Source organism: Nestor notabilis, unplaced genomic scaffold (genome assembly GCF_000696875.1).
Source record: "Nestor notabilis isolate BGI_N333 unplaced genomic scaffold, ASM69687v1 scaffold29600, whole genome shotgun sequence".
NCBI classification, from domain to species: domain Eukaryota; kingdom Metazoa; phylum Chordata; class Aves; order Psittaciformes; family Psittacidae; genus Nestor; species Nestor notabilis.
In genome coordinates, this window is record NW_009911140.1 from 1 (window position 1) to 27,243 (window position 27,243).

The window sequence follows — 27,243 nt, forward strand, 5'->3', positions numbered from 1 at the left end:
TATATATATGGAAAAGGTTATAACTGTCAGCTATCCCAATTCTGAACCTGACCACTGCAACTGCCAGAATTTTCATTTACTGTTGGAGAATTACAATGCTGTCAAAGCAAAGCCAAATAGCTTCTTTGTGATCAAGGAACACCTGGCCCTATTCAGCTTTAAATCAAATGCTACTTATCTTAAATTCAGTTATCAAAATTATCTTTTTTTTTTTTTCTTCCTGAAACACACTTTTAGCAGCTATTTAGAGAGGGATTCTCCTGTGACCACATCAACACAGTTAAGGAAAAATACACAAGCAAGCTAAGTTGCCTGATTACATATGCTTAGTACTATACCTCTACCATAGGTTCATCATCAACAGATTAAGAATTAAGGCCCTGAAAGTTGAGATACACATTAAAGTGACCAAAAGATTAAACATGTTTCTGGAATCCATGAGAGAAGGTAGAAGCAGCAATCACTTGGAATCTTGAGTGTTATATTCAGTCTCTCCTGATGAAATCTGGCTGAGCCGTTTGCTTGATCCCCACAGCTTTCGGGAAAGCTGACCTGAGCGCATCTGTTTAAAAGTAATTCAGAGAAACAAAAGGAGGGGGAAGGGATAAGGTGGATAAATTAAAAAGGAATTCAGACACTGATTCTGGTGAAATGCAGACACTACAATGTACTGCATAAACAAAATCACACCAACAAAAATTACTTAAAAACAAACCAAAAGCTACATTTAGGGATGATATTTGGGACTGACAAAAAACATCAGACAAAACACCAATCACAGTCTTCTCTGATTTTGAACACTTAAAGGGATAAAGCCAAGAAATGTGTATTTAATACTTAACCTACTTCAAACAGCTTAGAAGCAGTGTTAGGAAGGAGAAAAAAAAAAAAAAAAGGTGAATATCGAGCAAGAATGAACTAAATTAGAAGAAAGGACATTTTATTTTAGAGATTTCAAACAAAAATTGCTAGAAGTGAAAAGGAAACAATAACCAAAATGCAGGGCAGTGATGGCAGAAGGAAGGTAAGAGAGAAAGGTTATCTCCTGGTGTCAAATTTATACAGTCTTCCAAAGATCCTGTGTGCAGTGCTCAGAATAAAATTTAAACCAGAAATAACCCATACTGAATATTGCATAAGTCAAGACAGATAACAAGCAACCAGAGGCCATATTAAATCCAGCATCTGGTAGGTCTGCAATCTGACAACAACTTGTAAGAAACTGTTTTAATTTACTCCTTTAAGTACAAGGCTTATGATTGGCCAGTAGTGATCAGCGTGGCAGCTGATGAGATTAAGAAATCCCTTGCAGTTTAATAAACAAGATGCATGCCTTAATAGCACAAGTTTGAGAACAGTTCCCAGCAGTTAGTACTACGAACGAAGCATGCTTAAGAACTCTATCACCACAGCAGCAGTGTTCTAGGAAAGGCACAGTGCTGACCAGGATTAACGCTAACAGGTGATAATTCCCCAGAGTTCTGCAACATCCCAAACAGCTAAAGTAAGTGTTAAAAATACAAAGACATTTATTATACTTCACATCATACTGGATACTGTCAATGCAGAAACACTATAGGCCAATCTTAATACCAAGCAGCATTTCACACATTAAAGGTCAGTCTCTCCCTTTATCCTAAGGATCAGTATCATCAAAATCCCAAATGACAACACTGTCTTCTGTATATGGATAAAATTCTAATAATTAATATATTTCTTCCAAACTACAAATAAACAAACGAACAAATAAATACCCCACATACACACACTTTTCAAATATATTGATGCCATTATAGAAAACTAGAAAATCTGGGACATAATGTTGTTCCTTACATGTTTGTGCTTTTTTTAAAAAAAAAAAAAAAAAAAAAAATAAAAAAAAAATCTATTTACATGGATATTAAGCTTGCAGATCATCTGAATTATAAACAGAAAATCCTCAAAAAAAGTCATTGGAAAGCCTCTACATTCATAAAAGGAACCCAGTATTTGAAATGACACTTTCTCCATAGTTAGAAAAATAGATATGATAAAGAACTGGGAGAAAAAAAAAAAAAAAAAAAAAAAAAGCAAAAGCCTTCAGTCTAATGAGATACATAAATTTCAGCCTACAAAAGATCTTTTCTATGCAATAGGAAGCTTAGAAATGACAGTGACTTTAAAGCTCCTGTTACGAACATATGTTTAACCACATCATAAACAGCTCTTTGTCAATTCTACAGCAGGAAAAAGCTGTCCAACTGGAAGTCAGTGGAAAGCTCCCCTCCCCATTTGTTGCAAGCAAAATCAGACTACCATTGTGCAAAGCCTGTTTCACATATTAAACTATGCATCCCCTAGCTAAAACTTTTTAAAATACTGGCAAATAAAGTCGCTCTGTTTTCACAATTAAAATATAAAATTAAATTAATACATCTTCTCTGGCATGTACTAAAGGTCATGCAAAAGTGATAATCACATTTTCAGATACTGCAGCACAATGGAGATCGGGTTATAATGAGAAGCAGGTTTAAGCTAGCTCAAATACTTTGAAAGTCATGAGAAATAGTACTTAAAGCAAAACCTACATTTTGCACAAGAAAAGTTAGGCATAGCTATTTGACAGATGGATGCTCTGTATTTGATACTGCATATGCAGTACCAACAAGTTTATGTTCACCATATGGAGCACAGAGCATACTGGGAACCTACACAAGTGATTCTTTGTGCGTTGCAATTAGAGACTTTTAACAGAAAGAAGTAATATTTTTCCCCCCAATGTCACACAATGCATATTAAAAGATATCTGACAGAAACCATAAAAAATAAAGTATCTTGCTCTCTTTCATTTCCAATTGTCTTCTGGAAAATTATTTCATCAAGAAGTGGCTGACAACACTATCATGTTCAGAAACGGTTAGCTATTATGACTTTGCTTATTCAGGTGTGAGTGATAGAAGTCTGGAAGTTAGTCCAGCTGAGCTTCCCATCTGTGATCCCTATATACCTTTGATTCTTACTGAGAAATTTCAGTAGAGCAGTCTCAAAAGTTATTTCTTTCCCACTGAAAACTGAAACTTGCTCTTAAGTTTACCCTGCCATAGAGGAGACCTCTTGCTCAACTGGAAAGCAGAAATAAGTGAGTTTCCCACTGTTCGGTAGAAAAAGTTCTTGATGGTGGGTTTTACCTCTGCTGGCTTGCCAACACCAACGATAATCAACTTGCCGTCCTCCAAGCCAACAAGGATGTGGCTATACTCTTTGGTGACAGAAATGCAGTGAATTGGCAGTCTCATGGCTAAGGGGGAGATGGTCAAACTCAGGCTGAAATGAACAAAAACCACATAAAAGTACATTGTGTATTTGCACATATTGCAACGAATCACACTGCATTTGAAATTGCTGTCCACATGATGCACTATAAAACAAAGTTTCTCAAGGATCCAGTTTGCAATTTCAATTATTGTAAACTCCTAAGGAATGATCTAATTGTATCCCACAATAGAACTCAAGTAACAAGAAAAGGCATGGATGGGTAAGTTCACTGTAAGTTCGTTTCACTGAAGAACTGTGACATTAGCCCCACAGCTGTCTAAGAGACAGGTTGGCCAAAGAAGCTGTGACTGCTCCATCCCTGGCAGTGTTCAAGGCCAGGTTGGACAGAGCCTTGGGAGACGTGGTCTAGTGTGAGGCATCCCTGCCCATGGCAGGGGGGTTGGAACTAGATAATCTTGAGGTCCTTTCCAACCCAAACCATTCTATGATTCTATGATCACTCCCATTCTGCATGGCAATGGAGCTCTACAGAGCATAGCAGTATATAGATTTTAAAACTCAGTGCAGAACTACACGAGGCTTGATCCTGCAGTTGCTGTGTTCCCAGTGACTAATGAGACATGGGGACGATCACTGCCTTTATATTTACATCTCAGTAATAAACTACTGATGGTGGTGGTACATTACCTGTAGAGATCCCGTATGGAAAGAAATCCCTGTAAGCTGCCCATCACAATATACTCGCCAGTCACACACATATCTGACACTTCCTCCTTCAGAGTCTCAGAACCCAGGTATTTTCCATTGACAGAATAGAGATGTAATGCATTCTTATCCTGAATAGATCAAAAAAAAATCTGTCACAGAGGACTGAATGGATTAAGACTATATTATTTGTATCTTTAGCTCACTAACAGCAGCTAACTTGGACAATAACCCACAGATAATATTGCTGACAACAGCCTCCTTGCTGAACAATACAAGAGTATCAAGCCTATATGCAATGTGTATGTATACCAGGTCCTGTATGGAAATTTTTGAAGTTATTCCTCATTTCCTCATGATGTAACATGGTAACAACTTACCTATATCTAATCAATCCCAAATTTTCTGGAAACATCCATGGATTTAATGGACATGTCTATTTTATATGGGTTTTTGTTGAGAGAGAAGAAGGGAAAACGGCACTCATCTTCCCCCCTGCTGCCACCCTTTCCCCGCCCCCGTCTGAAAAGCAGAAGGTAATAAGTATATTTTCACAGAGCTAGATATAGAAGCATTTTCTGGACATGGCAAAGAATTCTTGATGGATTAAAGAAACAGCTAACATGACCATATTAAGCTCTTCCAGCCTGACAATACCTTGGTCACTTCTCTCTCCATCTTCCCAATGCAGCCAGCATGCCTATATCCAATAAAATTGTCTTCCAAGAGATTTCCCATGCTTATAGAAATAACAGCTCTACCCTTATTAAAGCAACTGCAAGGCTACTCAATAGATAGGATAAGCTAAACCGTGAACCTCTTAGCTGTATCTCCAATCCAAAGTTAAGAAACATCAGTGTAGTCACTGGGCATCTTGCCCCCAGAAGTTAATGCTCCCCTTACAAGCCTCTATCTGTGCACAGTGGAACTTGTTTCCCCTAGTTTTACATTTCAAAGCAGCTCCACCAGGAAGATTCATTAGTGCATGCTTGGGCTTCTTCTTTGCAGGTGTTTGAAGATTTTCATGAAGCTCACAGGAGGACAGTATGTCTGTGATTTATCTTTTAATCAAATTGCACTCAAATTGGCTACCAAAATTAAAAATAATAAAAAAAAAAGGGGGGGGGGGAACAGACACAGCATGCTCAAAAAGCTTCATTACCTTAGGAAATAAGGATAAAGCTAGGTACATTTATGATTAAAGTCTTCAGTGAAAGAAAGAGAGGCATTCTATGAAACTAAGTACCTTAAGAGTAGTCTTTCCTTCTATGCTGGTGTGGACAACTATATGGCCTTCCCAGGACACAGCCAGGTTGGGAACAGTCAGCAGGAGAGAACTCTCACAAGGTGGTCGTAAAGTCCTCACATACTGACCTTTCCGAATAGTGCGGACAATAACAGTCCCATCCTGCAGTGACCAAATTTAGGTAAGTTGCTACTCAGCAGACACATTACCACAGCACACAGAGTGTTTAAATACAGAGAGACTATTTCAAAAGCACCTAAACCATTAACTGGAGATCAAGACTCTTGAGCATTAAGAATTCTAGATGAAGACGCATTCCCCTCAAGGCCATGTACTATAGGCATATGAAAAAGCAAATGCAAACAGGGCAAAAGGGGAAGGATAGACAGCAAATCAGCTACTTTGTATGTCATGTTTATGAGTATGCATTATGTGCAGTACAGAGTCAGAGTTCGGTAGGCTGCCTATGGCACAGTACGGTAGAGCATGAGTAAGCTGCACAGAACCTTCAAGGTTAAGAAATCGGGGAAGAAAACTGTCACAGAATTGCTTCTATGAGAAACTTAAGATCTCCAAATAAACCCACACATATTAAAGTTCATCTGTGCAGAATAACACAACATGGTAGCTGAGGCCTATGCTGTGCAGAGCAGTTTGAGACAGCCTGATTTGAGCAGGCAGCAAGGGAGAGGGCACCTGTCTTCTGCAAGGCTGAAGAAAAAAAATTGTGAAATTGTCACATTTTTTTGTATTACTCTTAATCAACTTCAGATATGCTCTATGGTTTGAGTAGAGAAGAGGCAGAGAAGGGGAAAGTATGAGGACGCTTACCCTGGATCCCGACACTGCCATATCCAGCTCAGTGCTGATGCCAACACTCGAAACTTCATCAGTATGCCCATAAAGGATCTGTAATGGCTTAGGTGCCAGGCCTACAGGCACTCCTCCCTGAGAGTAACAAAAAGTGCAATGACACATTCTCTTGCAGCTGAAGGACAAACAAAAAATAAGTTTCTGGTATCTTCAGTATCAGTTGTGTGAGAGGTATATTTGACATAGGCCAAAACCAAAGACACAACTCACCCATTCCAATTTCAATTTTTTGCCTTTTATGCCAGCAGCCCTATTTACTGAAATCACAAGAACGAATGAACATACCGTTACTATGTGGATATGAAAGACAGACTTACTTAGCTGACTTGTTTCTATCCCTTCAGATGTCCAGGTGTGCAAGGAATTGAACTTTACCTTCACAGACAAGCGTAAAGAAGCTGAAAGCTATTTTGCTTAAAGTCATAGCAATTCTATTTTCTATTTTAAATTCTATTTTCTAAGAAAAAGTAAGGAAATAATCCTTCTCGGTGACTACCAGTATATGATATGCAAAGGAAAACTTGCAATAATATTCATTTTAAAATAGTAATTTTCCCACATGACTGCAGGGTCTCAAAATTATTTAGTACTTTGTTCCAGGGAGTGTACTGTCAGCATATACAGACTTATTCTCACAAATCAGTTCAAAGGCAAGATCTGTACTTAGAGAGAAGGTACAGTAAATAGTTCTGCAGAGCACTATTCTCATTTCTGTGATAGAAATTTGACTGCCAACCAAGCCCTGAAAGCCTGAAGCATGCAGGAATGCAGAACAAGTGTCAAAATACAGAGCTGGGATAGAAGGTGACAATGCAGAACAGACAAGCAAAACGGAAGTGACAGTATGCAGTCCCATTGCTGCCACGCTGCAAAGACTAAGACAAAAGTTTCATAAGAAGAATTCACAATACATAATCATTTATGTATACATTAAATAAACCCAAAAACAAACCACCATTAAAAGTCTTAAGAAAAAGCAATTCTAAACAAAGTTAATCTCCAGAGGATGATTTAACTCACAAATTGCAAAGAAATAAATTTAAGAGTTCCAAAATTTATCCTCACTTGAGCAAACAAATACTGCACTAAGCAGTCTCACTGTCCATAACACGACAGCTCCTGCCTGCAGTTAATCTTACCTGTATACGTGAAGTTGCTTGAAGCAGCAATCAGAAGTGAACATTTAAACAATGGAAACTGCTTCACATATCGAGTGCAAGCACAGACATGCATTGCACAATCACTTTCATTATGTGAATGCATAAGATCAATATTAAAGAACTGAAAAACACCAGTGTAAATCCAGGAAACAGACTAATGTTGCTGCTAACTCCTAGTGTAGTCATCAGTACTACCCACAGAGGAAATGTAATGCTAAAATGCAATTACTGGAGTGAACAGCTTCCTAGAAGCATAAAAATACTCAACTATAAGCATTGTTCTGACTAATTCTGGTAGTCTCAAGCAGTGTTTCTCTCCTTCCATTCCCCCATCTCTACAACGAGGGGTAATATTTGCCCATTCTGAAAACAATCTATGAAACCTTTGAGAGTGACTCTAAAATACTGTACTTCAGCTATATAGTAACTAATGTGTGCAGTGAATATTTCAAACACAGAACACAATGGGAGTAACAAAATTACTAAGCTAATCAATTTTAGTGGACTTTCTTCCCTGCAGTCCTGAAAGGAAATCAATAAACCATCACACCAAAAGAGAGAAGCACAAAAAAACCCATTCCAAAACTGCTTCTCAGAGCATGCCTGAATAACCTACCTGATGAATTATGTGCCATATCATACAGGTAGTATCTCTGGAGCCCGAAATTAAATTAATTCCACAGTAGTCTATTGCCAAGCAGGTCACAATATCTAGATGAAGGAATGAAAACAGGAAGTTATCACATACATATTTAAGACTATTTTCCCACAGAGTGACAATGTGCATGCAATACATCAACAATGTATCCTGATCTGCAGTCAGCATGAAATGTTGCACTGTGACAGAGGCTGAGGAGACTTTATTAAGCAATGAAGACATTGTACAGCCAGGTGTACCAACCTGACATAATCACTTCGCTACATAAAAACAGCAGTCAAGCCTTACTTTGAAACTACATTAAACCTTCACTACAATGAATAAAAAGCCATGTTCAAGCATTTACGTATAATCATGGTTCAAGTATTCTTCTCTTTCTAACACTGCCATTTCTTTATACCTGCTATGCTTGTCTGCCCAAGTGCACTGGCTACAGTTCTTTACAAAAACACCAAACATCGAGGTACAACACATAAAACCTTTCATTTCACAATATAGAGTTAGTTACTAACCCATGTGCCTGATGTGCTGTCCAATCAGCTTGCCTTTTGTAAGCGATGTCACTCTGATGCTGTTGTCCCAGTGTCCTCCACTGAAGAGCAGTTTTGCATCATGGGATACTGCAAACAACTTAGAGGTGATCTCCAGTCCTGGCGCAAAAGGACCACTCACACTACGTTGTGTTCTGTAAGGAAATGATGAGCAGTTAATAAGAGTAACCTTAGTCCAAATCAATGTATTTTATGTATTTTGCACTTTCTGTAGCCTTAAAAATTAAGAAATCCCACCTATAGAAGAGCCTATGTTGAAAATAAAAAAAAAAGACAAAGGTGAAATTCTGTCTCCGAGAGCCATAGCAAAACTCTCACTGCCATTGGCAAGTGGAAGCAAGATTTCACCTTATATCTTTTCAATCTTTTATGCAATTTGATAACTTATGTAGCTACTAAATATTGTAACATTGAAGAAAAAATAAAGAAGCAAAACCACCACATATACTTCCACTGTAGTGTTATAAAGACTGCCCACCTCAGATTCCAAGATGAGGTTTTTTGATTATTAGAAAAAAGTGAGAAATAGCTCTAAGAACACAGAACCTTAAAATGCCACTTATATAACTCTACCTCTACAATCTGTAATACTGTGAAATGTTACTGAACATTAGAAAACTCATTCTTAGGTGAAAACAAAGCCTATGATAACAGTACAATCCACTGGCTGTTGAACAATTTCTATATTTTATTACTGTACATGTATTCATCTGCACTCCTCCTCCTCATTTGCTTACTTGGGATTTGTCACTGTGGTATCCCTGATGAACGTAAAATAGTTGGAGATGTTTTTATCATACGGTAGCCAACCATGAGTTCCAATAATACAGTTCAGGCTTGCCGTTACCTAAAAAAAGTTCAATAGAAACATTGGTGAAACTAGAGGCATATTCTCTTCCTGCTTTGATACAGAGCTTGCATGAAATCCAGCATAGGCTTCTTGAGGATTTGCCACAAAGGAAAAAACCAAAACACACACTCCCACACCCACAGATTTTCTAAAAAAGTAAATAAATTAACCTAGCTCAGGTGAGTTAATCCATGTGTGGCCAAGCAACCAACTCCTCTTAAACATTTCATTACAGTTCAGTCATTTAGTTTAAGCTACTGTTTCTCTTCTTTGAAACAGTAATCACTAACAGTTAACATACTAACACAGGAGGTTTCAAAAAAGTTACACTACAGTTCTGTTTCTGAGAAACTAACAAAGGAATCTAAATATTTGAGGTATATTTTCAGATATTTAGAAAAATCACAGTGAGCATTTTAGACATGTCCAAATTCCAAATGTCACATACACATGCCACATTATGTCAGGACACTAAGTTGGACCTACAAAATAGGAATATTGGAAAAGAATATTCTCCCCTGCAAAACATAGGTACTATTGCACAGGAGCCAATACGCAGACCATACATACAGATGTAGTTACAAAACCATTCTCCTCCTTTCATCATTTAGCCATCTGTTATAGTACCAGCACCTATATTAGTTAGTGCAAAAGTTAACTTTAAGAACAGGCCTTTGGAGTCTGTATACACCACATATGGTATAGTTTAATGTATGGGTTGGAAAGTAATGATAAGCATAATGATACTATTAATAACTCAATCCTGTCATTTTAAAGCTGGGCTGCACTGCATTAGGAAATTGCTACTATGGAAGCGGATCAAGTGGGCAACCTACAATATACCTCACCTCAACTTACACTCATGTATCATCAGCAGCTCTTAAATGTCATTCAACAAATCAGCCTGGCTTCCCCTTAGAAGACAAATATTTAACTTACAGCTGATATTCATTATAGATTAAAGAAACACATTTGAACAGGGACACTTAAGAAGTGCTTCTTTGTAAGCTGTATGGAAAAAAAATACACCTATTTGACTGTCTGCAGTTTAAGAATAGCATTGACAAACACAACTCACCAAAATCTCTGGGCTTCCCTGAGAAATAAAAGAACGTGACTGATTCCTGGGAACAACAGCTTTGACAATGGGCACACCATCACTGATTCCCTACAAGAAAGGACATGGTTTTGGTCTGATAATATCCAAGAACTGAAGGACAAGTCTAGAACTTGTAAGAAGTCATACGCAAAGCCTTTGAAACCAATGCCAGACCTGTACAGTACTCTAAGGCACTAGCATACACACTTCCAGTTCACACAGATATGCTTTGTCACAAACACCAGAAATCAAACCCTGTCTCTGTCCCGAACCAGTGAGTTTAGCTACCACGTCCACAGTTACCACCATTGATGTTCTTAGCTTCCCTGGTGTGATGGCTAACTGAATATTCAAACACCCCAAACACAAGTGGCCAATACATACAGATTTATGGGGTTCAACCTCCATGTTGTTAACTAAGACGACAAGAGTTCATTTTATACACATTGCATTTGAAAATATTTCTTTAAACAGGAAACAAGTTTATTTTCATCTAGGTTGTGACCTTTTGTTTCAAGTACACCAGAAGTTTCAGATTAGACTTTAAACAGTTTCAAGTAGCACATGTACCTCTATGAAGAATGACTTCAGTTCAGTGAGGTGTTGGAAGAGATTCAAAGTAGAGGTATCACTTTTAGTTAGTCTTTGCAGTACCTCTTCTGCTGACAGCCTTTGTGGATGGGGCTCCTAGGAGACAATATTTGAAGGAATATCAGATTAGACAAATTTATCAAGTTGTTGTATGGCAATCAATGGGAAAGCAGACTTTTAAACACCTAATTTCCCTTCTTAAAGTAAATGAATTTCTTGTGAAAATGGTATGCTACATTTTCATCAGTGTGACCTTTAAATGGTAATGTGGCAAAGACTTAACATTCCTAAAATTCCAAACTATTATCTTACAAACCATTACTTTTCCACTTTTTTAGAAGTCCTTTGTAACTCAATCAGATTTAACCTCAAAGGTCTGATTGAGAGGGAACAAAGAGCATTACCTTTAACAGCTGGCAGGGAGTTTGCCCAAAATTGTTTATCATCCCTTCTAAAGCTTTCCTTTCTTTCTCGTCTGTTAAAGCATCCAAATCCACAGCCCCTGGATCACAACCAGAATCATGAAGGGTAATAAAAAGGAAAAACAATATAATCCAAACAACTTATTGAGAATCAATACAGTCAACAAATGTTGCAGAACTTAATTAGTTGCATCATTATCATCCTTTACCCCAGAAAAGCCTCCAAACAATGCCTCCATATAAAATATGATCTGAAAACGACACTCTGCGTGTAGAATTTTAAGTGTATGCAAATGCAATAATTGCAAGCTTTTGTCTGATCAAATGAATTTCGTATACTTCATGCATATAATAAGTTGCACACAAGACACCCAAAATTCCAAAGAATTAACAGACTAACATTTATCTTAAGTATTTGTTGTTTTTAAGCAACTTGCCTTGACTCCCAAGAAACTTCTTCCCACAAAAAGCTTTCAAGCAAGCAAATGAGAAACTAACAAAAAACACCAAGCACTTTTAGAAACAAAAATACAAGCAATTGGAACCACCCCCTTAAAAAAAAATAAAACCAAAAAAAAACCCACCTAAAACCAGCCAAAACCAACAAAAAAACCCCAAACAAAACCAAAACCTCTTTATTAATATTTTAGCTTCACAACTTCTGGTCGAAGCATCAAATATTCTGGTTATCTGATGATAAATTACACCAGATTTCATCTACAATTCTGTTACCTTACCATATGCTACTGTATGACATGCTCACAAATCAAGTGTTTTCTAATACTGAAAACCCACAAGTCTGGTGACAATAACAAGAGAGCATACTCCTTAGTACCTTCATAAGTACAATAATAGAACACATTGAGTGCCTCCACTGCAGCTGGTCCCCTCTGCTTGTAGCCAAAAATCAAATCTATCCATTCATGAAGATGAGCAGAAACATACTCAGATTCCTAGAAGTTAAAAATGCTCTTGTAAGATTAAGAGAAGTACTACTGTACTTCTTGAAGTACTTCTTGAAGTATTTGGTATTTTCCGTGGAAGAGATTTAATTCCTAAACTCAGAGTATCCACAAACCAGGTATATACCAACGCACAGGGCAGAAGCATAAGAATATCCATGTGTGTTAACTGCGTGGTAAAAGGGAAAATACAGTGAAGCAGCACATTTAAATTACTGAAATACAACTATGCAAGGAAATGTAAGCTGCTAGTTCCCTAGCACCACACAAAATAGTCTTTAAAAAGCAAGGGAAGCCTTATTACTTAAACCCACCTAATTCTGTATTTCATCTCCTAGGGCAGCAAACTCCCAAATTATTAGTATCTTCAGGATCTTTCCTTTTTTCTTTTGAACATTTCATTGACATGCACAGTGCTTTTAACTGAAAGTTCTAATGGTATTTGTAAGTCAAATGCAACCACAACTCTAGTTTGAATGTAGTCCCAGTATTTTACACAGTGACAATGTATAAGTGTCCTTTCTTTATCATTACTTCACACATACAAACGTCATCTTACCAGAGCCTTCCTGTGTTTATAAATGAAGTCTTCTGGGGAGTGGGCCCATTTGGGGAGAACAACATCATTTACCACCTCTTTGGATATTTGAAGCTGACCCAAGTTAAAACCTAGTGAATGATTTGGAAAAGTTTAAGAGTTACTACAAAATATTTAAAATATCTTGATCTCTTAATAAAGATTAAAAAGCATTGTTTTCTCAATGAAGAATACTGGAAAATTCTTAATGCAAATCTCCAATAACCCTACCACTGACATAGGAGGCCAGGGTCTGCTCTGAATGTTTAAAATGTGAAAGGATACAGGATAACAAACACCCAAAGCTCCCAAGTGATTTTAAAGCTGAAGTCCCAACCTTTAAAGTAGCATAAATATTTTACACACCTATCTGTAAACATATCTGCATTTGCTTTGTTTTAACAGGGTTGGGAGTCCAAAACATTTCAATGAGGTTAATCATAAGAATTAGATTACTTACAGGTTTAAATGGTGTATAACCAAGGCTTTCAAGAAGTCTTAAATCCCACCAACTGTCATTGGAAAAACTAAATACTTCAATGACTTTTGAAAGCACAACTTGGGTGTTTCCAATTTTTATGATTTAGAACTCTAGTAGATTGTAGTGAGCAGACTAAATCGTCAGCAGCACAAAAATACAAAACCATTTTTAAATTGCTTAATAGGCAGAGAAACAACTCCCTATGCAATAAATGTGAATTAAAAAATGACTAGGAATCACATATCAGAATGCAGGATGCTGCCTTTTCAATCAGCATTATATTTGAGTGAAACAGCTTTTTTTCCTTCTGATGGGTACTGAAACCTTACACAGCTCTAAAATCAGGTGCCTTTTAACACTGCATTGAAAGACAACAGTAATAAGCAGAAAATATGCTTGCTGCCTGGAACAAGTAAATGACCTCACATGTTTGAAGATGTCCAAACTCTATCACACAATGAACCCAGTAAAAAGAATACTAATTAATCTGTATTAACTTCTGCTAACTATTAAATCAGTATTAACTATTGCTAACTTTTTCTTTTTCAGACATCCAAATGAACATCTCTGATATTTTACACTAGGTAAACAACACTATTTTTAGCCATCCTTAAGCACCCAGTCTGAATTTTAAACAATGTTTAGGCTGCTGCTTAACACAGTTGGTGTCTTCATTAAACAGTTTGAAGCCAACATGATGGTTAAAGTAATTTCTATAAGTACACTATAAAGCTTAAACAAGAAGTGTTCCACAGCATTCACAAATGGTGGTAAATTTTTTTCTGAAGAATAAAGGAACACTTTTCTATGGAAATATTCTGAGCAGTCAGTTTACCATTTTGATTCTCCAGGAACTCTGGGAAGTAGAAGAACTCTGGGATAAGTTCCTTGACATCATTGGGGTTGTCCATGAGTGCCTGCCAGGTAGCAGGAATAGAGTGGAACTGCCTGTCAGCACAGTCGAATCTGTGGATCAGAAAACTCAGGTTAGACTTTAATAATTCCCTCAATAAAATGATATGGAAGAAAAAACAGGTGCTGCTGATTTGCTCACATCATACCTGCCACTTTGAAGTTGGATATGAAGTGTTGTGAAAGGTTCTACCCGAATGAGGTAATGCATGACACCAGCAGCATTTGAGTAATGTGTCCCATAGTGAAATTTGTCAATCATCCCAAGGGGATCCTCAAAATTCTCATATCTGGGGGAGGGGAAAAAAAAAAAAAAAAAAAAAATCTTTATGAATACAGCTGAGCACTACAGCTGACTCACGTGGATTATACTTAGTGGAGGCAAGGATTCAAGAGAAACAAGCACAACAATCTATAAGAGAACAATACGTTAAGTTCTATTAAACATGAGGATTCCAAATGTGACTTAGAAAGTCCCTAAGCAAGAGTGCTGAAAGATAGGAACATACACCGAATGAAGCCTTTACACACCTATTCTTATACTCTTCCCTAGGCATTTGCTATCAGCTTTAAGAGACTGGATAAAGGGCAAGACAGGACTGATTTAGCATGCCTTTATAACAACAGGCAAAACCCCCCACATCACTAAGCTGAATATTTATTATTGAAAGGACTTGAGACAGTTTCCTGCAAGATTTAAGGAGCGGGGAGGGGGGAAAATGTGGTGTCTGATGGGGGAAGTGTGCGTGTGACTGTATCAGGATGCAGAAAAGATTTATTTAACTCATGCCCATTTCCCTTTCTACTGGCAAACTCACTCTACAGTACTATGCCACCATCTGGTTGATACATTCTTTAGTGTCACAAGGCTAGTAAGAGAAATTATAGCCAAGCATACTGCTGGAGAACCAATTTCATTAGTCAGGGATAGAGCCTAATAATTTAAAGAAAATTCTCTATGTTCCTCCAAGTATTCAAACAAAAGCTGGTTTTGGAGGATGCCTGACAAGTGCAATCTGCTACAATAGCATGCTCACTCTCCACACTAGCAAAAAAGGAAAGATCACTACACTGACATATGGGCGTAAGTACTTGTCATTCCTACCTACAGAGAAGTTGCTGGAAGTCACTGAGTTATATTTTACTTCAAAGATAATAATCTATACTCGAAAAAGGAGCAGGAAGCACAGATTTAGGATCAATGCTACCTCTCAGCACAGGCAGCTCAAGTAATTGGAATGATCTTGAATCAGAAATGGGACATGTATGTCTCTTCAACGTGCTGGGCCATTAAGTGTTTCTACAGCCTTTCAGTTTTTTATCTCCAGATCTGAGAAAAAACTGAAAATTTACAACAGTAAGTTTTGTCCTTTCACTGCCATGTAAGCTAACTAACCTGAATGCAGCAGGAACAACAAATCAGCAACCTTAGCAAATGTATCTTTGATGTTATAAAACTAGCTTTAAAAATCTCACTGTCACAACTTTACTTTTCTAAAGTGTTATTGCCTGGAGACTCAGAAAAGACAGAAATGTATTTTAGTGGTCAAATACATACTTCTCTTTCACAGCCTTAGCATTCTTCTCATTTACCACCCCTATGGGTTTGGACAGATCCCTAAAGACTGCAGGATTATTCAGGTCCAGTTCTTCTGAAGTATAATCTCGTAAAATCCAGGGGAACTAAAACCAAAAAGAAACAAAGATCAAACTGAGATTAAAAAAAATCCATCTTTCAAAATTGAAATAATACAAGTATCTTTAGTAAAAAAATAAATTAATTTTTCTTTTCATTACCACAGGGTATTGAGCAAGGTCATTGTAAGTTCGTCCTGCCATTGTGTTCAGCTGAATAAGGTAGTCAAAGTTGGATATTTCTCTATTCACCCATTTCTGAAGGACAAAAAAAAAAAAGACACAATGAAGTTACTACAGCAAAGATACCACTATCACAAATTACATGTCAGTATTCATCTGCCAGAGGACAGTACTGGGAAGTGAAAGGCACAAGACAGTAAGAATGGTATGAAAGTCCAAATTCAGTCTCTCCCAATAAAGTTTATTTTCCCTTTGATTCAGTGACTGTGTTACCTATATTTCATTGAACTAATGTCCCTGACTGATGCCAGTACTGTTTTAAATACAGGGCAGCAGACAACTAGCAGGCTCAGAATAAGAAAAACAGAAATGAAGAAATAAAAAGAAGGCAGGTAAACAGGTATTGAGAAAAAGGAGAACAGAACTTTGAAATCATTAGAGTTCTGAGGTCAAAACTTACTTACAAATTGTTTTCCCATTGGTTAATGGTACAGGAATTTGTAAACATTGCCCTTGCACTTTTGCTCCACTATTATATTTTAAACAAAAAAACAGAGCTCTGTTCAGAAGAGCTCAGTATTTCTCTGTAGTGTGATGAAGACATTTCATTACAGATGATATTTTCTCTATGTAAATATAAAACATGGTAGCTTTTATTGTTAGGGAAAAAAAAAAAAAGGAAAAGTACTTGCCATGTTTTAAAAGTCATTTGTAAAGCTTTCTCAGAGAAGCTTAGATGATCTCCCTCAGAAGACAAAAACACATTTACTACATTTAAAAGTTTATCCATGTTTAGTAATCTAATACAGACATTTTGTCATTTTCCTTTTATGCCAATGTTACTAATTCCTTTAAAGACCATATTTCCTGTTCAATCTTCACACGGACTTTCATGAAAGCCCCATCATGAAAAGATAGCATGGAAAATTATTTGCACATATAGTGAAAGAATTTCCAAGATGTGCACTCAAGATCATGGACTCAAAACAGAAGCAGGTTTTCCATTCTTGTTGGAACACTTGTCATAATCACATCAACAGAGTCTGACTCTATCCATTTACCTCACTGACTGCAAATACAAAACACACCAGTTCTACAAAATATGCATGTGAAAGTTCAAGGGTCAGACTGAGGTACAGAAGTTGGCAGTTGTCATCTAAACACTGAGGGAAAAAAAGCAACCTAAAATCAGTAGTCCAGGACCTTCCAGGACTCCTTCAAGAAGCAGAGGAATGCTCTAGATGTTCCATACCTGCATTAAGCCTGAAGCTTTAAAAAGTTCCTGTGGAGATCTGGTCCCAGAAATATTTGGAGAACGCAGCGACAATATTCGACTATATACTTTGTTTCGTACCTGATGGAAAACAGCATTAATAAAAAAATTATTCTGGAGATTGAAGCTTACAAGTAAACAACTTCTCTGCTAATTAACATGTGCAATAAACAGCATAGTTACGCTTTTAAGCACTTTATCTCTTGCTGCATAAAACATCTGGGACATGGATGGACGTGACATACGTTGGTTACGGGGTATAAAGGCAACATATCTAACTTTTTGTGTGTGTAGACGCTACACAGGAAATCATTATTGCCCCAGAAGTCATCTGGGAAACACTACTGCTGTTCAAATAAAATTACACCAATGTTTTCCCCACAAAACTATTGCAAAGGTTTATTTACTTAAACACACACATTTTACAGGAGCTATTCATAAACTCACCTACTAGTATGCAACTTAGTCTCTCATACAAAGGATCACCGACAATGACACTATTACTAGGGGGGGATAGGAGGGGAGAGGGAGGGGACAAGAATGATTCACTAATCCTAAACCACAGAACGTAGAAATAAGCAACAATTTCCAGTGTTGTGGTAAAATAGAAAGTGTCTTTTGCTTTGTACTTAATTTGCTCAGAATATTTAAGAAGATGCATGGACTTCAAGATATTTAGATTACTATTCATGTAATTTTAGTTGAATAATTGTTCCATATCAGAGAGAATGTGAGACAGGAAAAAGAAGAATCTTGTTTTTTCCATCTTTTCACAATTAATCAGTTTCTAGATGCCAGACTGTAGTTTTCACAGACTGCAGCCTAGTTTTCCATAACAGCTATATCTAGCAAACCTTTTGCTATTAGTGTTACAGTATGAAAGACACCAGCCTCAAATTAGACACAATCAGTGAACTTAAACTTGACATTTGCGCTAATTATATAAATCAAGGAAATATGGGGAACCCATACCTCCTTATTGAAGTTGAGGAAATAGTTGGTTTGATCTGTAAGGAAGATCTCCAAAGCTGACCTTCTCAGGTTGTACCGACGCAAATGTATCTCTCGAATTTGAGAAAGGTGCCATTTGAAATCAAAACCTACCCCTAGGAAGAGCACTTTGATTATTGACTTGAAATATATCAAAAACTTTTCATATAGACATAATGCACTATCGATTCAAATCATTTTGCTAGGAAAATATTACTAACTTCAGCTACTGCTCTGCTAAAAGAAAAAGGCAGCAGGAAATATCTGATTATCCAATTTGTTTTTGCTTTCTGATCCAAGACACATTGTAAATGTATACTGTTGACAAAAAGACAGAAGAGGGAAGTGCCATTTAAGCAGCAAATTAGAGTTAATGACTTTTTTAATCAGCAAACTTGATTAATTTTTTTTAAACTTTCTTTTTTTAAGAAATACTAAGAATAGTGAATCAATTTAACAGCTCAGCAAGTACAGCTCCAGATTCCTGATTCTGAAGGGATCAGCCAGCCACTGATTACCAAGTACAACATTAGTTTTAGGTACAGATTCGCAACTTGTCTCTTCACAATTAGTTTGACATTCATTCTCAAAAAAAAAAAAAAAAAAATCACACTCAGCCTACTAAAAACAGAATGCTGAACTGCACTGAAAAGAAAGAGATACTGGTTGCACTCACCTTCCTCTTTTTCAATGCTACCATCAAAGAAATAGATGTGCTGGGTAGTGATCTCCAGCCTGCCAGGTATCACATCAATTACTGTAATGAGTTCGCAGTCTTCAGACAATATTAGTTTTTCTTTCTGACTTTGCTCATCCTTGTCATCCCTACAAAAATACCACTAAGCGTTAACACAGTTGGGTAGATCATACAGTTGCTCAGGTACTTGGTAAAGAGTACAGTTCAGAAAAGAATCAAATTTGAATGCCATTAAAAGCACAACAAATTATTATATGAAGCTACTTCCAATAGGGGTCTTGGATGCTTGAGACTAGACTACCTAACATAATTTCATAGCATCGCTCTTCAGGCTTGGTATTTCAGTCTCAGGCACAATGGACTTGACCCTCCTTGAAATATAAAAACATGAGGCTGCATTTCTCTTTCTTATTTAATTGCTAGGTGCTTTAATGCTCTGACCCAGAGCAGAGCTGAGTCCTGGTTCATGTGACTAAAGTTATCTTCAGAAGCATTTGAAGAAATGTTTGTTTGGAAGTCTATAGATATGATACATCACAAGCAAGCATCTAAGATACAAGAAAATGCATTAGTATCACTCAAAGAAGTGCCACATCTCTACTGGACTTGAACACATAAATACATGCACAAAATCACATGTCCAGTTACTGGACTGAAGCATTTGGTAGCTCTCCCTGCCTTCAAGGGAAAGGAAGCACATGAAGGAAGCACAGCAAGTCTTCTCTCTGGAATGCTCTTAAACACAGAGGACTCCAGCAGATTAATACCAACCAAGCAACTATGCAGCTGACAGTACAGGGAATGCCCCTGGCATCCATGAACAAGAGCCAGTTCCAGCCTGGTCTATGCCCCTACAGTGCAGGCCACTTCTTGAGGATTACAGCAAATGTACATTGCAAAAAAGCCTCAACAATTCTATAGCTTCAGCTTCAGGCCAACTATGATGAATGAACGAACCACTAAAAGATCCTCACAAATCACAAGCATCTGCTCTTCCTTATTTTCCCTGGGGCTCTATCTCTCACTGTTCAACAATGATAAATCCAACAGCAACTGTTCTGCTATTCAAAATTACTACAAAGTCCTGGATTGTATTGTTAAGGCCAGAATAGAAAGAGGGAAGCTTTGAATGCTAATCAACTCCCAAAGTTGTTCCTTTCTCCTTATCCCTAGCACAGAAACAAATTTTAACTGTTCTATTCTGCTGTACTTACAAATTGGAACTGGCTGCTGTGTCTTCTTCAGGTAGTTCAAGAACATCATCTTCCAAGTCACTCACTTTCACCTGCTTCACCACCTCCAGAAGCAGAGACTCACTAGAGGGCTGTGTCTGATGCACACCTACCGTAAGTAGACATTTGAGCTCAGGAAATGTTTTGATACAATGCTGCGGAAAGCTAAACTACCAAGTGTATTTTGTACCATGGAATGTTGGTTTTAACTGAGAAGAAGAAACAACCAGACTTCTTAAACAGTTTTGGGGCAAGCAGAACACTAAAAATACTGAACTGCATTGACTTATATATTAAAGTATAACAGCATAAAGGGAAGACATAAACACGTAAGAAAATTTTAAACTGAATCCCGATGTGGACATTTCCAGTAAAAATACTTTGCAGTGTTCTGCCAGACACTGGTAAAGCATGCAGCTTTCATACACCTGAATCCTGCATACACTGCATCCAGTTTTGCTTCCTTGGGTTTACAACAGTGTTATTTTTTTGTTTGAGTCTTGATATCCAATGCACCTACTTAAAGGACCGTTCAAGTAGGTTAAACTCAGCTGTCTGGCACACTTCTGAAACAAAGCATGTCATATCTACACATGTTATGATTAATCATAAGTTCTAAAAGGTTTTAAACAAATCCTGCCTGCTTACTCTGATCTCATTGTTTCCTTTTCTTGAAAAAAAAAAAGGAATCTTATGAAAGAAAGCTATGTGACTGCTTATTTTATAACAAAGGAGTTTGGCAGGTTTGGTGGCTTGTTTTGGTTTTATGTTTTGTTTTGGTTCTGGTTTGTTGTTGTTGCTTTATTTTTTTCTCCCCAACAAAAATACACATTTCAATGTACTAGGAGAATTGAATTCAGTAGGAAGATGCTGTTTCAGGTCAAAGCACCACTCTTATGTACTTTACTATAGAGAAAATAAAGAAAAATCAAGATTTATGTACCTAACATCACTGATTCTTAAATTCAAATAGTAAAGTGTGTATCTTTTTCAGTAAAGACTGAAGAATACCAAGTGAAATACCAAATACAACTTTACCTAAATTATCTCTCAGGTCACTAGCATCCTGATGAGAGTTGAAGTTGTAATTCTGTACTAGTTTTAGTCTCATACGTGAAAAATTTTCCACATTTGAAAGCTTCCAGTGAATAGGATGCTGTTTCCTAGGAAAATGAGAATATTCATAAACACAGTAAAAAAGCTAAAGACCTATTTGAATGAATTGATTATGAAAGAGTACATATTTAGAAAAATACTGGTCATCCACTTGTACATTGTGAAATATAAAAGCAATAAACTGCATTTTAATTTTCTGTTTCACATTGCAGCTCTTATCATCCTAAAGCACTTCATAAACACTATCCATATTCTACAGAAATGTATCAAATTGCTTACACTTCCAGAACTTTATGCAGAATTTCCCCAAAAGCTAAGACAGGCAAAATATACCTATATGCATAAAATCCTCATCTTTATTATCAAGCCTGGTCTGTGTTTTCCAACAGAACCACCGATCCATAAGAGCTCTCAAGAAGTTTTTGCAACACTCCACTGATAAATAATTTTTAGTTGTTGCTTGGCAAGAAAATCTAGTTTTCAGGTGAATAGCTCAGCATTACACTTCAAACTTTGCATTCTGGTGTTTAAATGCAGAAAACATTATGAAAGATGCATTCAATATTCACATCTCAAGAGTGGTTATCAAAGCCAATTTGACAAGGTTCTAACCATGTGAAACAGCAAGGTAGTCATGTGAAAAAATATGGTTTAAGCATCATATATAGTTTGACTTAAGAACTTCACTCTTACATTTCAGACCAAGGACCACGTTCAGAGAGCAAGTACAGTTGGGCTGCTCTCCACTGTCTCAGAGTAGCTGTGTGTTGACTGTTAAGTTGCTTTAGCATACTGTTGTACCGCAGATTTTCCTGTCGAGCCTTTCTGCTGAATGGTTCCACAAAATGCTCCTGAAAGACCATTAAAAATATATCTATCACTGAAACAACTCTGACCTTTGAAAACATAGTTTTGGGCTTGCAAGAATTCTCACAAATTGAGATGGAACAAAAGTTTAGCAGCAAAAACTTCAGAAAATTTAAGTTAATGCTTATAAGAGAAATTTTAAGATGCTTAGTACAGGAAGAAATGGAGTCAAATTTCTACTTAAAGATGCAAACAAAGTTATCAATGTTGAATCCATACGAAAGCAATTTTTCATTATCAGAAGAGTGGTCATTATCTGAAAACTTATTATAGGTAGGATTTTTCTTTAAATTCTGGTATTCTAGAATGTGCCTCAATGTACTCATCCTTTAGATACTTGAGTAAAAAAAGGCTTACTACAAGGATCCTTGCTAAGATGACAAAGGGGATACAAGAGAAATGTAACTTAGCTATAGTATTTGCTGTAATTACCAGTTAATTCCAATGCTTAAGCTGAGTCTGGACCTTACATAGAAAGATCAGTTCAAAACCAATTTTTCTACACATTAAATAGGAACTGGTCAGTTTCAAATGTTTTTATTGTAAAAACCCTCGAACTCATCTCATAATAGAGAATAAGTTTTAATATTACAAAGTAGAAATCAAAATAAATTATGTAGCTTATAGCTAAGCATAATTTTAGGCTGCCGTACCATGAGAAAGGCCTGCTCTCCTGAAATAACTCTGCTTACAGACAAGATTCTTAAATAGAAAGAACAGAATTAAAAAGCATATCTTACAAGTGCATATAGTCACACTACCCACAAAAATCTTAGAACAATCAACCTGCCTGCAATCACTTGAATTAGATCATCCTGGAATTCAGTTTCTCCATCTTTGAGAAGAACTGTCTCGGGAGTTGCCTTCTAAGAGAAACTTGCACTCACTCAAAACCTTACCTGAAATTTAAGCTTACTTTCTCCTCTCTCCCGGTCTCGCTTGTGCATGTTCACCATAAATGCTTCATAGCAATCTTTCCAGTAAAGTGCCATCTGCTCGTGATCATGTCTGAATGAATTCTCTTCATACTGCTTCATATTTGGAATAATCTGGTCCCACCAAAACAAAAAGTACAATGTGGTTTCTTAAGGACTTCCTCTGCTTTCATGGCTAAGAGGGGAAAAATGATAACAAAAACAATCTACTACTTACGTATTTATCAATATAAACTTGCCACTCATCAGAGCTGCAGTATTCTTGAAAGTCCTCAAAGAAAGATGGGCTGCCATTGGTAGGAGGCAACGAAGGGAGATGCAGGTTCATGAACAGAAGTTCATAAATCTTGGATACCAATGTCCGAACAAGGGGAATCAAAAATGAGTAAGTTTCTGTCTTCTCTTCAATTGATCTACTCAAGATGCCTTCCAGCTTCCCCAAGAGGTAGCATGCTTCAGGCTGACTCTCAATTACCTTGGTTTGAAGAAGGGTATTTAGTTTGGCCGCTGCCATAGCACAGACCTACAGAGAAACAACAAAAAATGAATGCAATTCTCAAAATAGTAATTCTGAGCATCTATCCTTTTAGCACAGAAGTATGTATGTATTCTAACTATATACCAGGTAGCCTGAAGGCACACTTGCATCAGGTCATTCAGTGCGAGGTGTTCCTGCCCATAGCAGAGGGGTTGGAACTACATGATCTTAAGGTCCTTTCCAGTCCTAACTACTCTATGATTCTATACAGGCATTGATCACTTCTTCATCCTATGATGACCAAACCTGAGTCAGCTGCAATCCTAAAGTCACACAACTGCACTGAGACAATCACATACTTAAACTAACAATCCTGGCTTTCTTGAAGGGCTTATATTCCAGACTAAGTTTGTTCCAAATGTTAATTTGGCAGAACAGTCCAGGTTCATATGCACCTAATGTATGTAAACCTGGAACAGCTAATAAATGTATTTTACAGTAGAACCAAAATCTTACTGCCACTTGTGCCTTTATAGTCCCATTTTCAAACAGCTTACCCTCTACCTCTTTTTCAGGCTCAAGAGGTGCACATTGAGAGGACTGTAGAGGAATTTTTCCAATGGTAAGAATAAAATATCTTCCCTATAGAAGGGTGAAGGGCTGCCATCAGTCTGCTCACTGGTATGAGTGGCTCCCCTATAAGCCACAGCAGTTTCCTCAAACATGCACTTAAACCACAGTACCACTTGCAGGAATTTGCAACAAACCTGTAAGTTATCTTGTGCAATGAATCCAAGGAGCAACTGGACTTGCACCTGTGAAAGCCTAATTGCTTCTAGGCCAGCAGAGTACCAGACTGACAGACTATCCATGAGAGTCACTAGTTCTTCCAAGAGCTATTATAAAAACAAGAAGATTTGCATTAAATAAAATCAGCAACAGCTACTCCAGCTGGAGACACAATTTCAAAAAGCCAAAGAGGCAATCTGCATAGTCCCCTGAGAAGGAAAACACGACTTCCTTTATGAATATCTGATATAGTGAAATGCCTGAAACTTCATAGTGTCTTGAAAAAAATATTAATGTATTTTTAAAAATAATAAAAAAATAAATCTATCAGGAGACACTCCTTTCTGTCAGTAATTCCACACTGCAAATGATGCAAACCTTGTGAAAGGTAGGTACTCACAGGGCAAATGGCATGTTTCACCACCCAGACATGTTTGCTTAAAACTAATATACCTTGATACATTCCCTACTAAATTACTCAAATGTAATTTTGTTAAGCCCCAGAATCACATGAATGCTCCTCTGTCAAGCTGAAAGCTGTCCTGCTTAGAATATTATGGTGATTTAAATTCTCCTGTTATTTTCCATTCAGAGTTGGCAACAAGCACAACTCTCACTGCTCCAAAGTTCAGATCTCATTTCTAATTAGATTTCACAAAGCTAGACCACAACAAAAAGCAAAGGTTTTACCAAAAGACTGTTTAAAAACAAGCAAAAGCTTTAAGATTAGATTAAGCTATGTTTACTTATGTTTACTAAGTTTATGTTTACTAAGCTTATGTTATGTTTACTAAGCTTATGTTTACTAAGTTTACTTATAAGCAGGCATTTTAGAAAACAGCTTAGGAATTATTGTGTTGATGATTCTTAGTGTTACTTTTTTTTCCTTTAAAAGTAGGCTTAAACCACCCGATTTTTCTTTAAGGATTTATCATGATAAAATGATGGTTTCCATACAATAACTCTTCCCTTTAAGCCTTGAAAAATGGCAACATCAATGACAACTCCGCCAGTGTAGGAAGCAAGACCACTGCCAGAAATTACATAAATGTTGAGGCAAATTAGAGGTGTCTACAACATATGTCAAGGAGGCAAGAGAAGCAGCCAGATGACAGAAAGCTTCTTAATCATACTAATTACTGTATTTGCTAGTAATTTTCTTCCTCAGACCTCATGTTTCTGACTCTGCTATATAAAATTGAGCTATTTGCACACATATGCACAAAATCATGTTTAAACTTCAATATGGGTCAAAGCCCAGAAGTGACATTTCTCAGCTTGCAACTAAGAGCAGAGTTTTGGCAGGTCTTTCATTCAGGATACATATGATGTAACACACAATACAGGCTGATAGATTTTGCAAAATCTGCTTAGGCTACAACTAACATGGTTTCATTAGCTCCTACATTTTCTAAGTATTTCTCCAGTCTGAAGAGACCTGGATTTTCAATAAATTGCACCACTTACTGATTTAACTTACAAAATTAACTATATTCCCTGTAGTAACTATTCATGCTTTTTTACTCAAGGGGCAATTCATTCCACTATGAACCCTTAATCTGTAATATCTACAGTTTAAAAACATATGCCTAGGAGGGCTGAGAGTATCTAAAGTGACAACTTTTTCATTACTATTTCAACCTAAACACCGTGCTTCCATTATGCAGTTACTTTACCTTTTCTGTCCATAAATTTGAATTAACTAGTCCCTCTGCCTGGAGGAAATCTTGTACAATCAGTAAGAGCTTGAAGGCATTTTCAACATGTGTAGGAAGAGCTTTTGAATCTCTGTTATCAGTGACTGACCATTCTAACATCTTCTCCAGCAAGCTGCATAGAAGACAAAATCCCAAAGTAACTATTACATGTTCTAACTGTAAGTGGCTTTAAAAAAATCCAATTAAGTATTTAACTGAGTCTCTTAGTCTGCAGTGACATAACTGTCATCTCCTCAATAAGCCAAAGAGGTACAAGAGATTTTGAGAGGCTCATGAAATCAGCAATACAGTTTCATGCCACATGACACTATTAAATAGGTAGTGGAATACAGTTATGACAGTAGGTGATGAGAGAACAATGAAAAATGTATCTTGTTGGCAAACAGCCACCCCTTCCCAGCTTCACTAGTGCCCCTTGTTTTTCCTCAAAAGGGATGAAAAAGCCTGTCCTTGAACTGTACACTCACTTGAGTTTTATTTCATCAGAAGGTCGCAGCAACTCATTAGATACCCCCAGTTTGGTCAGTGCAGAAAACACCTGTCCTCTCTCGATCCAAGCGGCATCGTCAGATTTCTCAATGCCTTTCCACATTATACACAGTAGGATGTCCGTAAGTAACTGTATGAGTTCGTTATCACCCCCCTACAAAAGAAGATAAATATTTACAGCCCTTCTAGAACACTTTCAAAGCATTTCTTGTTCATCACAGTCCCTATGCTTGCATGTTTCAGCATTTTGAAAACTCTGCAGTCTGAAGTCCAGTTGCTAAATACATGAAAATGCAAACACAAGAGACTGTGGCTTGCTTGTATGTTGCAATAGATACTGACTTGACTTCAAACGTTGTTATTTCAACCTGTCCTTTAGCTACTCTTGAATTTTTCACAGCAAGTCTGCTCCCTGTCTCCTCTGGAAGATAAAGAAGGTTGAAATACAGAGGGGTGGGGAGCTGGTAGGGTTTTTATTTGGTTGTCTGGGGCGGGGGTG

General features: G+C 37.1%; 1 protein-coding gene across 1 annotated transcript; it reads right to left on the reverse strand.

Annotated features, from left to right (window-relative positions):
• Positions 1 to 460: 460 nt before the first annotated feature.
• Positions 461 to 26,898, reverse strand: NBEAL1 (neurobeachin-like 1; the record flags this gene model as incomplete). The annotated part of the gene is made up of 28 exons (XM_010013314.1): positions 461 to 562; positions 3,168 to 3,303; positions 3,943 to 4,091; positions 5,207 to 5,368; positions 6,038 to 6,154; positions 7,856 to 7,950; positions 8,410 to 8,582; positions 9,186 to 9,295; positions 10,377 to 10,466; positions 10,968 to 11,084; positions 11,393 to 11,490; positions 12,246 to 12,363; positions 12,932 to 13,041; positions 14,266 to 14,396; positions 14,492 to 14,632; positions 15,901 to 16,025; positions 16,140 to 16,235; positions 17,413 to 17,514; positions 18,406 to 18,539; positions 19,100 to 19,248; positions 20,335 to 20,461; positions 21,391 to 21,515; positions 22,162 to 22,319; positions 23,235 to 23,384; positions 23,488 to 23,793; positions 24,516 to 24,644; positions 26,214 to 26,367; positions 26,723 to 26,898. Coding segments are annotated over 28 exons (3,780 nt in total), but the record flags the coding sequence as incomplete, so codon positions are not given.
• Between the last annotated feature and the right edge of the window lie 345 nt (positions 26,899 to 27,243).